This window comes from Arvicola amphibius, chromosome 1 (genome assembly GCF_903992535.2).
Source record: "Arvicola amphibius chromosome 1, mArvAmp1.2, whole genome shotgun sequence".
Classification (NCBI taxonomy): domain Eukaryota; kingdom Metazoa; phylum Chordata; class Mammalia; order Rodentia; family Cricetidae; genus Arvicola; species Arvicola amphibius.
The window spans coordinates 124109076-124124313 of NC_052047.1; the positions used below are offsets into that span (position 1 = coordinate 124109076).

The 15238-nt window shown below is 46.9% G+C and overlaps 1 protein-coding gene across 1 annotated transcript in view; it reads right to left on the minus strand.

Annotated features, from left to right (window-relative positions):
* Positions 1 to 3931: 3931 nt before the first annotated feature.
* The window catches only part of Gga2 (golgi associated, gamma adaptin ear containing, ARF binding protein 2), a 36049-nt gene continuing 24742 nt past the window's right edge, over positions 3932 to 15238 (minus strand). Inside the window, exons 9-17 of the mRNA XM_038331401.1 lie at positions 13864 to 13945; positions 12838 to 12954; positions 12003 to 12092; positions 11685 to 11713; positions 11231 to 11364; positions 8946 to 9103; positions 6828 to 6997; positions 5587 to 5697; positions 3932 to 4965 (exon numbers count right to left, since the gene is read on the minus strand). Of these exons, the coding sequence (XP_038187329.1) occupies positions 4855 to 4965; positions 5587 to 5697; positions 6828 to 6997; positions 8946 to 9103; positions 11231 to 11364; positions 11685 to 11713; positions 12003 to 12092; positions 12838 to 12954; positions 13864 to 13945 (1002 nt within the window). The 3' untranslated portion in view covers positions 3932 to 4854. The remainder of the gene's footprint in view (positions 4966 to 5586; positions 5698 to 6827; positions 6998 to 8945; positions 9104 to 11230; positions 11365 to 11684; positions 11714 to 12002; positions 12093 to 12837; positions 12955 to 13863; positions 13946 to 15238) is intronic.

Consider the following 15238-nt stretch of genomic DNA (forward strand, 5'->3'; position numbering starts at 1 on the left):
CTTGTGTAAGAATTTGTGTGTATGAAGAAGGGTGCGCAGATACCATGGAAACTGTGTGGAAGGTGGAGGAATACCTCAGGAATTGGTCCTTGCTTCTACCTTTGTTGGACCCTAGAGTCCAATCACCGAGGAGGAGTCACCCTCCCCTCAGAGACTGTCTCTCACCACCACAGCTGATGTAAAAGCATGAGGATTAATTCTGTCATGACAGGATCTTCCAGCATTAGAGAGGCTAGAAAGACCCCGAATGCTGGTACAGGCTATTTTTAAAGGGAAAAACCACAGAAGGAAGGGGTGTCTGGGGATTGTTCTTTAACTATTATGATTGGCTTATTCAAAAGGGCTATTACCAATAATTGGCTGGAGAGTGGTTGCCAGATCAGATGAGGTAAGGGAAAATATCTGAGGGTCACTTTGCCCCTTTCCTAGGGCCTAAGTCAAAACATCAGTAACTGAGTCAACACCTAAGGGTTATCTTGCCCCTATTCAATAACTGAGTTCTATTTGGAGAACATTCACAAGGACTCAGGGAGATGATGGAAAGTTCCCAACATTTCAGTATGTGTGGGCAGTTGTTAGGTCCTCGGTTCCCAGGAGGAAGGGGGAGCACTACTGCTGAGACTGAGAGGGCTCGGGATTGTCTTAAAAGCTTTACACCTTGAGATGGGATCTTTGTTGTTCTCCACTTTGTACGCTAGGTTAGCAGTCAGAACACTGTATATATAATGAATGAATGAATAGAATTGTTTACTAGATTCCAAAAAGTAGATTTAAAAGAAAACATTCTATTTATTTATAGTGTGTATGTGCCACAGCATGGTGTGGAAGTCAGAAGACAAATTGAAGAAATCAATTCTCTCCTTCTTCCTCATATACCTGGAATCAAACTCAGGTAGCCGGTGCCTGTCCTTCATTTGCTGACATCTGATGGCCCTTAATTAGATCTTAAACAGTGTTACCAATTAAGACTATAAGGAGCTAGCTGTGGTGGCGCACACCTATACTCCCAGCACTCAGGAGGCAGAGGCAGGCGGATCTCTGTGAGTTTGAGGCCAGCCTGGTCTACAAGAGCTAGTTCCAGGACAGGTTCCAAAAACTACAGAGAAGCCCTGTCTCGAAAACAACAAAAGAATCGAATGTGATTCTAAAGGCCTACAAACAAGGCGGTGTGGAGGGGGAGCGGGGAGTTGTCAGGAACGAGGGGATAGCGATGCAAGAAAGCAACTGGAAGCTGTGTGACATGCCTGATTTACAGTTTGGGTGAAGGGAAAGAGAATGGGCTATCCTTTGGGCTCGGTGGCTGAAATTGTAACAGTACTCTCTCCTACCTATCTAGTGTCAAACCAACATGCTCAAGTACTCCTGGTGTGTCTCTGAAAAGGATGAGGGAACTTCTGTCCTGTGTGTGGGTGTGCACGTGTGCCTGTGGAGGCCAGAGACCAACTTCCTGTGCCAGATCTCTCACAGGGATTGCATTAGGCTGGCGAAGAAGCCCAGGGATGGCCTCTCTGCCAGTGTTTTTATATACAGGCTCTAGGAATCGAACTCAGGGCCTCACTCCTGCACAGCAAGCACTGTAACAAGCCATCTTCCCAGGCCAGAATTTTCACCTTTTGTATTTTAATTTTGAATCATATTTAATACTTATCTAAAGAGTGACACTGAACATAAGAAACAAGGCTTTATTTGGCTTAGAAATTTCAGTAAATGGAGACAAACTTGAAAAGAAACCTACCTGGAATTCCAAGACCCAACCATGGCCAGTTATCTGTATATGCAAATATCTGAGGGAATTGCTTGGTTTAAAGCTGGATCCAGGGGATGGGGATGTAGCTTGGCTAGTCTTTATAACGACCTGACATAGCTAAAGTCATCGGCAAGGTGATGTCCTCAGAGTGTCTGCAAATCTGTCGGGCATTTTCCTAATTGGTGATTAATAAGGACCCAACCTACCATGGGTGGTGCCATCCCTGGGACAGTGGTCTTGGCTTCTATAAGAAAGCAGGCAGAGCAAGCCATGAGAAGCAAGCCAGTAGGTGGCTCCTGCCTGCATTTCCTGTCCTGATTTCCTATTTCCTTGGACAATGAAGAGTGCTAAGGAATCACAAGAGAATAAGCTAACAAAATAAACTATTGCTTTTCCAAGTTTTTTTTAGTGTTCTTTTTTAAAATTTATATATATTTTTAGATATGGGTACTGTCTGCATCTATGCTTGCATGCCAGAAGAGGGCATCAGATCCCATTATAGATGATTGTGATGTGGCTGGTAGGAATTAATTGAACTCAGAATCTCTGGAAGAGCAGTCAGTGCCCTTAACCACTGAGCCATCTCTCCAGCCCCTCCCCATAAATTTGATGGCCAACACTACAAAGAAAAATAACCTGCACTTTCTGGTTTTTGTTTTTCCAGACAAGGTTTCTCTGTGTAGCTTTGGCTATCCTTGAACTCGCTCTGTAGACCAGGCTAGTCTTGAACTCACAGATATCTGACTGCCTCTGCCTCCCAAGTGCTGGGATTAAAGGCATGCACCACCAGTGCCTGGCCCTGCATTTTTTTTTTTTTTAATATTTATTTATTATGTATACAATATTCTGTGTGTATGTCTGCAGGCCAGAAGAGGGCACCAGACCTCATTACAGATGGTTGTGAGCCACCATGTGGTTGCTGGAATTGAACTCAGGACTTTTGGAAGCGCGGGCAGTGTTCTTAACCACTGAGCCATCTCTCCAGCCCCTGGCCCTGCATTTTCATTTAGCAATAGCTTGAAAGCAGTTTTCTCTCACAACAGAGGGAAGATTGCTTGCTAACTTCCTACTACACTATCCAATCTCTCCTTCCTTGGTAACTAGACCCCAATTTTATATTGTGCTGTACTGCATACAAAATTCCTATTTTCAGGGCTGGAGAGATGGTCCAGCAGCTAAGAGCACTGACTGCTCTTCAAGAGGACCTGGGTTCAATTCCCAGAACCCACATGGCAGCTGACAACCATTTGTAACTCCGTTCCTGGGGATTCACACCTTCACACCTATGCACATAAAGTTAAATAAATTATAAGAAAAATCATTTTCCAGTGTGCTCTGCAGCTAGGTGTAGCCAAAATCTAAATGGGACATGAAGGCAGGCATCGTGTGACACTTCCAGGAAGCCTTAGCATACATTTCCCTGTGCTTCCTGTGACTGACAGTGCAGAGGCAACTGTGGCACTGAAGCAGCATCTGGGGACATGGGCATATGGAACATGTCCCTGGGGGCATGGTACTATAAATGCAGAAGAAAAGCGCGTACAACCCTCTTTGCTGCTGGATTCGGTTCCAGTTCCTAGTGCATGCAGAGGACTGCAGGTTGCTACCCTTACTGTGAGTTTATCCCCAAATAAATAAACCTTTGTTATTTTCCATTATGGGCTATCATGGAACTCTTTGGTACAACTTCAGGCCAGCCTGGTCTATATGGTAAATTCCAAGCCAGCCTGGGCTACACAGTGAGAGCCTGTCTCAAAAATAAAACAGCAGCCAGAAGCCATCCTAAATCTACTGAAATGATCAAATGTTTTGTGCTATTAATACACACCCAAATAAAATTATTGTTGATAGATTTCCAACTAGATGAACACAAAAAGACCAGAAGGAATGCATTTCAATAGTCACGACTGAGAAAGAGCCTTCCAGTTTGAGGCAGAATCTCACAAGACTGGCCCTCACCAGCCATTTCAGTAGAATTCAGGGTTCCTCTTCATACAGATCCAGCCAAGCAGAACTTGCTGAAGTGTGCATGCCAAAGAACCCAGCACACAGTTGGTACTCTCAAAGTATTGGTGGACTGTTAGCTTGAGTTACCAACCCTCTGCTCCAGTACCTCAGCTTGTCAGAATGCTGCTCTTCCTCATGTCCTCACGTATCGTATTCCCTATGGACTCAACACCAGGCAAATTTGTACACAGTATTTATTCAATGATGCTTTGTACGGAGTCATCACATGGCTCTCTACCTGCATCACAGTTCCCCACCGTGGATTGTGAGGGTCAAGGGACTGGCCAGCGAGCTGTGATTTACAACAAGGAACACAGGGTCACAATGAAAGAGCTTTGAGATGTTTATGAACAGAAAGAGTGAGGATGACATCGTGGGTCCTGAGTAAGGGCCCAGACAGGCTGCCCAGCCCACAGAACCCAAAGCCCAAGCAAGGCCTCACAGGGTCCATCTAAGGGAGAATCTAAGGCACTGTAGTGAAGGACATGATTGGCCCACCGAGTGTGGTCTCCTGATCTCACAGCAGCCCCTTGCCTGGAACCAGTGCAATAAGCATTCCATTTAGGTTTTACTGAACATCTGCAAGCAGCATTCCCTAATGAAAATGAAGACAAGGCCATTCTTGGAAGAGTGTGCCCCAGAAGACAAACTCTGTCACAAGACCAACCAGGTCCCTTTCTAAGGTCCCTGAGAACAGCAGCCTGGGAGAAACTAAGACTTTCAAAGGCTGACAAGGCACAGAGTGGATGAATGAAAAGATAACAATACATGGAAAAAACTTTGGCTTATAAAACTCTAACCCGAGGCAGGGACAACAGTGTCAACCAACATGCAGAAGCAGGTATGAGTGCAGCAGAGATGATCTCAGAAGTCGTCAGCATCCCCCACACTGCCCAAATCCCAAGCCCAGCTCTCCCTCCACCCCCGACACCCCAATAACACACACGCACACGTGCACACACATGATCTACAGAGATTGGCAATCAAGGCCTGACATCAGGGAAGAATGCTTGGCACTCTGCACTACTTCACAATGAGTCCTGACCAGACGGTGAAAGGGATGCTGGCCTAAGCTTGACTGAAGCGTCTTGGTGGAGAAGTTAGGCCACGCTCAAGAGAGCCAGGTCTGGAAAGTCTTTCACTTCTCCAACTTCGCTGAACGGCTGCCCACCCTGGTTGAAAGTCAGCTTATACCGCAACCGGATGGGTTCCTGGGACAGAAAGAGAGGCTAAGACGTTAGAGATTCAAGCCCACTGTAGAAGCCTCCACCCAACCTAGGAGTCTCCAAGGTACAGCTTACAGCTTTTTTATTTAATTTTTTTTTTTTTTTTTTTTTTTTTGAGACAGGGTCTCACTGTGTAGCCTTGGCTGGCCTGGAACTTGCTGTGTAGATCAGGCTTGCCTCTGCCTCTGGAGTGCTGGGGTTACAGGTGTGCACCACCACATGCTTAGTTTATTTACTTAACTCCCCCAAATGAAGTCTTCAAGTAACGGATGGCCTGACTACTCTGGCTTAGTCTCCTTGGAGCTACAAACTCAAAGGGAGCCAGGCATGTATCCTGGAAGCCCTGCCTACTTCTGCAGGCCCAAAGGGAAAGTCAAAGACCCATAGGAAGACAGGGTGCTTCCTTCAGAGGAGTCTAGGTATGAGTTCACATGTTTACCCCTTGGTTTGCAGCTGTGACAGCCCATTATAGATCTTCTGACAAACTCCAAAGCAAAGGAGGCCCCAGTAAGGGCTGGTTCCACCCCTAAACTCAACCTGGAACCACTGACACTCAACAGAAAAGCCTCAATGTACTATTCAGGGCCCTGTTTCCCTGGAACATACTTTGTGTGGGTTGTCAAGCAGCAGCATCTGAGATATCACGGCTGGAGGCACCAAGGGACTGAACGCAGGGAGCCTGGAACTGGATGCCGGCTGCAGCTTCACTCGCATTGACTACGGGTGGAATATTCAACATGTTAATCCGGAAAGCCACAGCTTCAGGAAGGGCACTCAGGCCAACAGCAACTTGATCTCAAAAGGAGCACCTCAAGACACCCTTGTGGTCCCACACAGACATTTCTTATGAGGGGAAAGAGGATCCAAAAGTACCTTTCCTTCTGCCCACAGGAATGTGTTTGAAGGTGTGTGGTCAACAGTTGACATCCCAGACAAAGCATAAAACACTATAGAAAATCTTGGGCTGGGTTCTCAATCTGCCTCTTACCAGCTCTATGTCCTTAGGTACAACACTCAGTTCCGAGCCTTGCCTTGACAGTGTATAAAGAGTGACAGGCTCTCTCATGGTCGTTACAGGCTACCATACGGATGGGAGCGCACACATAATCTATTTCTATCTTGTTTGCTTTGTAGCCTAAAGGGGGCTACAAAGTCCAGAACAACCCAACAAGTAAATAGGACCAACTCTCTTCATCTAAGTGAGGTATAGTGGCACATCCCTACACACCCAGTACTCAGGCTGCAGAGTCAGGAAGAAGCTGAGTTTAAGGCCAAGCTTGGCTAAAAGCAAGTTCTAGGCTAGCTTGACCTACACAGTGTGACCCTGTATCAAAAAACAAAACACATCATGTCATGGTGGTACACACCTTTAATCCTAGCAACTGGGAGACAGAGGCAGGAAGATGTTTGTGAATCGGGTCAGCCTGGTCTACATAATGAGACCAGCTACATAGGGAAATGCTGTCTTAAAAAAAACCCACAAACAAGATTTTGTTGTTTTGTTTGTTGTTTTTCAAGACAGGATTTCTCTGCTGTAGTCCTGGTTGCTTTATAGACCAAGCTGGACTTGAACTCAGAAATCCACTTGCCTCTGCCTCCAGAGTGCTAGGATTAAAGGTGTATGCCACCACCACCTGGTAGTATTCTTAAGGAATTAACCTAAAAATTTACCTGGATAGATCCTTATCTGAAGTCAAATATATAGGAATACCCAGCTACGTAGGCCATTAAAATCCCCATTTTATATGAAGAGTATGTCCCTTATACCTAACTAACAATGTCTCAGCAAGTGTCCAGAAATGATCACGAGTGAAAAGGTCAAAGCTGGCCAGCAGCAAATGACTCACCTTTGGGACGGCCACCTGAAACATGATGTCCCAGACAGGCTGGGTGGCAGTGCTCATCATGGTCAACAGCAGCACCCGCACATCAGGATGGCCAGGGGCCCCCGTCTGGGAGAAGTGCAGCAGGATTCTGAAGCCATTGCGGTCATACACGATGATGGGCGGCAAGCGGCCTGGTAGACAGGGATCCACCAGGGGTCAGCACTCATGCTTGACACCTGCTGCCCCCCATCTTTTCACCTCACCATCTGCACTGTGTATCCCAAATCCTCACGGACTCCTCTAATCAAAATGGTCTCTTACCACCTGCCTGCCCTGATCACCACACCCAGCTTCAAAAAGGAATCTTTTTTTTTTTTTCATTAAGCTCAATCACAACTAAAGTTATGTATGTAGGAACACTACAGAAAGCATGGAGTGTCACAAAGACTAAAATTCAAAACAAACCGAAACACTCAGAAAATACAGTCAGTTGTGGTGGACACCACCTTTAATCCCAGCACTCAGGAAACAAAGGCAGGTAGATCTCTGTGAGTTCTAGGACAACCAGAGCTACACAGTGAGACCCTGCATTAATACCCCCACCACACACACACAATCACCAGCACTGTGGGGATTCTCTAAGAAGGCGGGCAGAGACAGGTGAGTTCTTCGAGTTCAAAGACAACTAGCTTTACATAGTAAATTCCAGACTTCCAGAACTACATAGTGAGACTCTGTCTCAAAACAAAACAGGAAAAAGAGGGCTAGAGATGAATCTCCATAGGTTCCTGGCCAGCATGCAGGAGGTGTTAGGTTGAATGCCAAAAACCCTGAAAACTGGGTACAGTGGCCTACATCTGTAATCCCATAGGAAGATTCGAAGGTTAAGACCATTTTTGGTTATGTAGTTAGTTCTATGCCAAAATGAAATACATGAGACTATCACAAAATAAAAAGGAAGGGATGGAGAGAAGAAGAGAGGAGGGGATACAATTCAATGTAGAAGTAGAGTGCTTACTTAGAAAGTGCAGGATCTTGGGTTTGATACCCAGTACCACACACACACACAGACTTCAATAGAATGCCTGCCTCTGGCCAGCTGGTAGTGCTGAACGTTACCTTTCTGCTTTAATTTTTCTATGCTTCTGTACACTAAGTATGTTACTCTTGTTTTACACCCATTTTTAAACTTTGCGTTGTAATTATTTTAGATTTATGAAGTTACAAAGGCAAACCAAATGATTCTCATAAATTCATTACCCACCCTCCCCAAATGTTAATACTTTACTTACAGAGTTATCACAACTAAGAAGTTAACACTGGACATGCAATACTGTTCCAATGAAAACTTAATAAAACAAAAGCACAAAGAGCGCCTGCTATCACCAAGTCCAGTTAAAGAACCCCACCTGGCTGCCGGGGGCCCTCTGCATGGCAACCTCCCCACACCTTGCTACCACACAGGACTCTGGGCTGTAGAAGAGCAGAGCCCCGGTGCTCGGGTCTGGTTTCTGCTGTCCACACCACCATGCAGGCCACAGTGTGCAGCCTCAGCCGGCAGAGCCTCTGGCTTCCTTGTAACAGGCAGACCCACTTTTCTGACTGAGCATCCACAGAGAAGCAACGTCCTTAGCCAAATTCTTCCTTTCCTTCCATTCCCACCTTTCCTGTCACTTTGTTTTGTTTTTTTGTTTGTTTTTTCGAGACAGGGTTTCTCTGCAGCTTTAGAGCCTGTCCTGGAACTAGCTCTTGTAGACCAGGCTGGTCTCGAACTCACAGAGATCCGCCTGCCTCTGCCTCCCGAGTGCTGGGATTAAAGGTGTGCGCCACCACCGCCCGGCTCTTTCCTGTCACTTTGGTGGCACTAAACCCTTCCCTCCTGAGCTCCAGATGAACAAACATCACGCCCTAACAGACTTCAACCTCATCATTAAACCCCACCTGCCAATCCCTTCACAGCTGACATCCCCGACAGAGAAGACTAAGAAAAATGTCCGCTCCAAAGGCTGAAAAGCTCTCCTCACCTCTCCCCCAGCTTCAGACCCAACTTCCCAGTTTAAGGACCATGCCTATCAGTGTGGAGTGGTTTGTCGTCGTTGTTAGGGATCCAACAAAGAAGAAGAGGCATAAACTACTTACTGGGTTTCACAGACTCCAAAGGGACAAACACTTGAGCCAGAGGCGTATTTTGTGAGGCCGGGGAAGAAGCCAATGGTCCAGCCTCCCAGGACCAACCTGGAGAGGCCTTGGTACCTGGTGGCACTTCCTTGGGGATGCTCTTTTGTGGAACATAATTCCTGCAAAGAAAGAAAAATGATCAAAGACTAACAAAAACTAGAAAACTTCAGGAATCTGTCATTTCTTTTCCTCTTCTGTTTATTTTCCCCTGGATAATAAGAAAACATGTATGCACTGGGTGTTGGTAGCACATACCCTTAATCCCAGCACTCAGAAGGTAGGGGCAAGTGGATCTACAGAGTTCAAGGCCAGCCTAGTCTATCTACAGAGCAAATTCCAGGACAGGCTCCAAAAGCTACAGAGAAACCCTGTCTTGAAAAACAAAACAAACAAAAGAAAAAAAAATTTTAATTCTTTATTTATAGTTTATGTATGAGTACTCTGCAAGCCAGAAGAGGGCACCAGATCTCATTATAGATGGTTGTGAGCCACCATGTAGGTGCTGGGTATTGAACTCAGGACCTCCTGAAGACCAGCCAGTACTCTTAACATCTGAGCCATCGCTCCAAGCCCAAAAGAAAAAATTTTTAAGAGGCTGGAAAGATGGCTCAGTGGTCCAAAGTGCTGCTCTTACAGAGGACTGAGTTTCCCAGCAGATCACAGTCACCTTTATAATCCCAGCAGGGGATCTGATGCCTTCTTTTGGAACCAGAGTACAAACACAGATTATTTTTAAAAAGAAAAAAGTGGGACTGGGCATGATAGCACACACCTTAAACTACAGCACTCAGGAAGTAGGGGTAGGGAGCTAGGTAAATTCAGGGACAACCAGGGTTAAACAGTGAGACCCAGGGGATGGGGAGGGCAGTGCTGGAGGGTTGAGTCAGTAATTAGGAGCAACTACTAAGGGCCTAGATTTGGTTCCCAGTAATTACATCAAAGAGAAACTGACCACTTTTAACTCTAGCTTCAGAGGGGTCTAACTCCCTCCAAGGCACTCAAATGCAAGTGGCATACATATACACAGAAACACATATAAATAAAAATAAACCTTAAAAGAGAGGGGGACAAAAGTCATGCTGGGGGCTGGAGACATGGCTCAGTGGTTAAGAGCACTGCCTGCTCTTCCAAAGGTCCTGAGTTCAATTCCCGGCAACCACATGGTGGCTCACAACCACTGTAAATGAGGTCTGCTGCCCTCTTCTAGCCTGCAGGCATACAGACAGAATATTGTATACATAATAAATAAATAAATATTTTTTTTTTTAAGAAAAAGTCATGCTGGAACACAGTTTCATAAAAATAAGCTACAATAAGGGCTGGAGAGATGGCTCAGAGGTTAAGAGCACTGGCTGCTCTTCCAAAGATCCTGAGTTCAATTCCTAGCAACCACATGGTGGCTCACAGACATCTGTAATGAGATCTGGTGCCCTCTTCTGGCCTGCAGACACACACTGTATACATAATAAATAAATAAATCTTTTAAAAAAAGCTACAATAATGCATTATCACATGTACAGCAAAAGCAAAGGCATGTATGATTTTATGTGCCTGTTATGGCACAGGATGATTTTCAGGCTAGACTACTATAGTGAGACTTATCTGGTGGCGGGGGAGCTAACAAAGAAAGAATTGGAATCAGGAGCCAAAATAAATCCTCTTTGAAAAGAAGAAAAAAGAACTTGTTGCCATTTTTAAGGAATGGTATTTAGGACCTACTGTTATTTCTCTAGTTTCATTTAATTTCAACATAGCAGTCAGGAAAGAAATAGGCATCAAAATTGTCAGACAGCCACAGGGCATATGGGACCTGGCTGGAAGCACTGTACTTGGGAGGCAGAGGTATGGAAGCTCAAGGTCATCCTAGCCAATCTAGACCTAAAACTGTCTACACAGGCCAGCAAGATGGCAGCAAAACCTGGAGAGCTAGGTTCAATGCCTGGAGCCCACATAAATGCAAGAAGGAACCACCTCACAAAATTATCCTCTGACTCCGCAGGCTCACCACGGCGTGTGTGTCCCTACACACCCCATCACACACACATCTGTGCAAATTAAAATTAAAAATGTCTGTCATCTATGTTCTTCTGTTAGACTTTAACCTCTTTCTAGAGCTGTCCAAGTTAGCATGGGGTAAGACAGCAAAGGGGAAGCAACACCCTGCACTTGCAGTACACAGAGCATGCCCTTCAGCAGGAGGGGGCCGCGGGAGCTGCAAGCAGAAGCCACTGGCCCTGAACACTCACAGTGGTCCTGGAGATGGCTGTGGTGAGAAGAGATCCATCAAATTCCTCTCCGCAGAAAGGCTCTCGACGGCACCCCCCAGGAGCGTGACGGCAGCAGGCTGCTTCTTGTCTTTACAGCAACTTGGAATGACAACCTGTCAAACCAAGAATGGCTAAAATAAATCTCTATGGGGGCAAGAGGAGAAAGAAACAGCTGAACAGAGAAGACTCCTGCACAGACCTTCAGGAAGCAGAAGCCAGTACAAGGAAAGAGTTAGGGTTGGAGAGAGAGAGATGCCCTGCCGGGGAGATGGGAAGTAAAGCAAACTGTACAGATGAAGAGCTCTGGAGCCAACCCCACAAGATGATCTGAGAAGCCCAAAGCATGGCGCAGTAGTGACCACTTTCCCGCAGGCAGCACTGTGGCCAGGATGACCCTTCCCAGAATTCCCCACAAGGGGAAGAGCTTTCCTACCTTGGTCCTAGTGGGAATATCGCTGAGCCCTGTGAGAAAGAAGTAGAGACACATCACTGTAACAATACCTGACTTCACTGTAACAATACCTGACTTCACTGTAACAATACCTGAAGGGTGACTGGGCCGGATTGCATGCCCACCCTTTCCAGGATATCTAGAAAGCCTAAACAAGGGACCTGCCCAGAGCCAATCCACCCACCCAAAGAGACTTTTTATGCCCCTACCCCCAGAACAGGCCCATGCTGCTTGAAGGAAACAAACCCACCCATCCCCCCACCCAGTGCCATCCTGTGCCTGTATAATGTCCTCTCTTACCTAAGGCTGCCAGGTCCTGATGAAGCAGAGATGGTGCCTCTAGGTCAATGAGGGGGCAGTTCTTCCCGCAGGGTACTTGATTCGGAAAGACTAAAACAGATGGGGCAAAAAGACTCAAACAAGGCCAGGTGGTGGCGGCACACACCTTTTTTAATCCCCGCACTGGGGAGGCAGGGACAGGTAAATCTCTGAGTCTAAGGACAGCCAGGGCTACACAGGGAAACTCTGTCTCAAAAAAAAAAAAAAAACCCAAAACAAGACAAAAAAACCTTCAAACATGAAAACAATGTCTCCATTTAAAGCCTACCGGTGCCCTCCTGGAAAACATGCCTCTAACCCATCAGTTTCTGCCTCAGCTGGGTGCTGGGAAGCAGCCTGCCATAGGCATTTGCATGTTAAGAGGCAAAGACCTCCAGGCATTGGGGTCTTTCTTTGCCCTTGGCCCCTCTTATCACCCAGGACAGCAGTTTAGACTACTTCAGCTTAGACACCTTTGGCGAGTTTCTGATCAAATTCATCTACAGTGCACAAAGAGACTGAGGCCCAGCTCTGAGCAATCCCGACTTAGAAGGTATAGGTCAGAGACTGAAGAACATTACAAAAACAAACCTTTTGGGGGAGGCAGTGCTGAGATGCAATCTTGGGCCTTGTGAGTGCTAGGCAAACCCCTACTACTGAACCACTAACCATGTCCTTGGTCTCGGGCTCCATGAGCACAGGAAAGGTATTAAAACCCGGCACAACACAGCCTTCTCTACAGAGGAGGGGACAGAAGCAGCTCTTGCGTTCCTGTGGCCTGCACACTGCCCTAAGGCAGGAGGATCCCAGCACGCACCTCTGGGGACAGAAACTTCTCCCACAGCAGCTTTCCCGGCATTGACGCGTCCCTCCACCACCTGTTTGTACAGCAGAACCCCCTGGGTGAGAAGGTCGTTTGCTTGAAGAATCTCCGCTGAGGAAAGAGCACATCCAGAACGCCTCAGTAGAGCAGCCAGCCATCTGTCTCTGTCTTTTCTTGGATACTCTGCCAGGCTCGGCACAGCCAGGACCCCCGACCCTAGTCGTATCCAACTGTCCACACACTGGCAGCAGTTAACACTCCAAACACTGTTCTTTCCATGAGGAACTTTTTTTTTTTAAGTTGAGGCAGGTTGATGTGGGTGTCCGATTTAAAAAGTTCCTTGCTACCTGACTCAGTTACTGAAAGCTTTCCCTATGTGGAGAATGGGTACACGAATCAGCTTTGTAGCCTGGACACTTTACCAGTCTGCAAATAAAGATTGGGCATTTCCACTGAAAATCTGGCATCCTAACTGAAGCCTACTTAATAACAAATAAGCACACCTGGCTATAATATATTCTCAGTCTCTCAATTACGTCTGAATTTGGCAAAGCTCCTGATTATCGATCAATTGCAATCTCAGGAACAGAAAAACATCAGCTCAGGAGGACGTGACCCGCAAAGCATATTCTGAGAAGCTTACAAGTCAAGGGACCTGTGTTTCATAGAAGGAGGAAGAGGAGGAGGAGGAGGATGAAGAGGAGGAAGAGGAGGAAGAGAAAGAGGAGGAGAAAGAAGAGGAGGAGGAGGAGGAGGAGAAGAAGAAACAGAAGAAAGGAAGGCAGGACACCGCTTCCTGGTCTTCCATGGGAAGGGCTATACAATGTCTCTAGTAGATTTCTACTCTTTTCTGGATTTCTGATCTTCACATTTCTTATTCAAGCCCAGAGTCTTCTGAAGTCAGACCTGAGCCACCAGCCCACACCAAACTCAAAGCTCTCTGTCTTGCTCTGGCCTAACAGCAGCCGGGCCCGAAGAACCACACCTATTTTGCTACACCTGGAAGAACAGAGCCGTTACCCAGGGCGTCGTCGTCACCGGTGGTGTCACTTGCTAGCCGGAACAGGGTCGGCCGCAGCTTCTCACATCGTTCATACACAACCTAGAGAAACAGAGCCTCGTTCACACCCTCACACCCAGGGCCCCCCAAGTCCTCCTGTGTCTCCCTCGGCTGCCTCAGACTGAAAGCCTCTTACTTAGGCGTGTCAGACTCGTGACTACAGTTCTGAGGTAAGAGGACAGCATCAGAAGACATTAGAAGGCTGGGACTGTGGCTCAGTAGAGCAGTTCCCTCTCACGCCTGACTCCAGGTTCAATCCCCCACGAAAGAGAGAGAGAGAGAGAGAGAGAGAGAGAGAGAACATTTGGTTTAGTCAGGAGTGGTGATGCATGCCTGTATCAGCATTTGGGAGGTGGAAGAGGAGGATCGGGAGGGCAAGGCCAAACCAAGCTACAAAAAGAATGACTCTAGCTATCAAATGTCTCTCTTGGGACTTGGCTTCCCTGGTTGAAGAAGGTGCTACTGCCAAGCTTGACAGTCCTGTTCGTCCCTAGAACGTCCTATGTGGCGGAAGGGGAGAACAAACTCACATCGAATGGTCCTTAGACCTCCACTAGTGTGTCATGGCATGTGACTCCCCAACCCATAATAAATGGGGGGAGGATGAAAATACAAGGGGCTCCACACATAAAACTTTATTCAAACAATGGAAAAGTTGAAAAAAAAAATGTTGCTCAAGAGAGACCCCACTGTTCCCAGGCACACACTGGCAGCTCCTTCTCAGGCCCCTTCCTGACTGAGCTGCAACAGCTCTAGCCATGGAAGAACCTCCCTGCTTTGTCACCAACACGCTGTAGAGAATTTCCCGTCCCAACGGTTCTGATGGCGCAATCCCTTTACAACACTTGCCTAATGTTCTCCACAGGGTCCCCCAAAGCCATTTTCTTCTCACTAGAGAAAGGAGTGAGCTCTGGACAGCTCAGCAGCTTCACATCCTCTCCCTCGGTTTCCTCTCTCCACAAGCCCCACCCTGCTCTCCTCTCTGCCTGCTGCCTGTGTCTCTGTCCTAGGCTTGGGCTTAAGAGCTAGCTGGTGGTGTCATCTACAGGACAAGAGACACACTGGACTTCACTGACACTAGAAAGCAAGCAAACCAAACAACAAAACCCACAAAATGTTTATCCCTCACAACTGGAAAATAGTCCAGGCAATAAAGTGTCTCACAAGACCTGAGATTGGGGGGGCTGGAGAGATGGCACAGTGGTTAAGCGCACTGACTGCCCTTCCACAGGTCCTGAGTTCAGTTCCCAGCAACCCTGTGGCTCACAACCATCTGTAATGAGATCAGGTGCTGCCCTCTTCTGGCCTGCAGGCATACATGCAGACAGAATACCG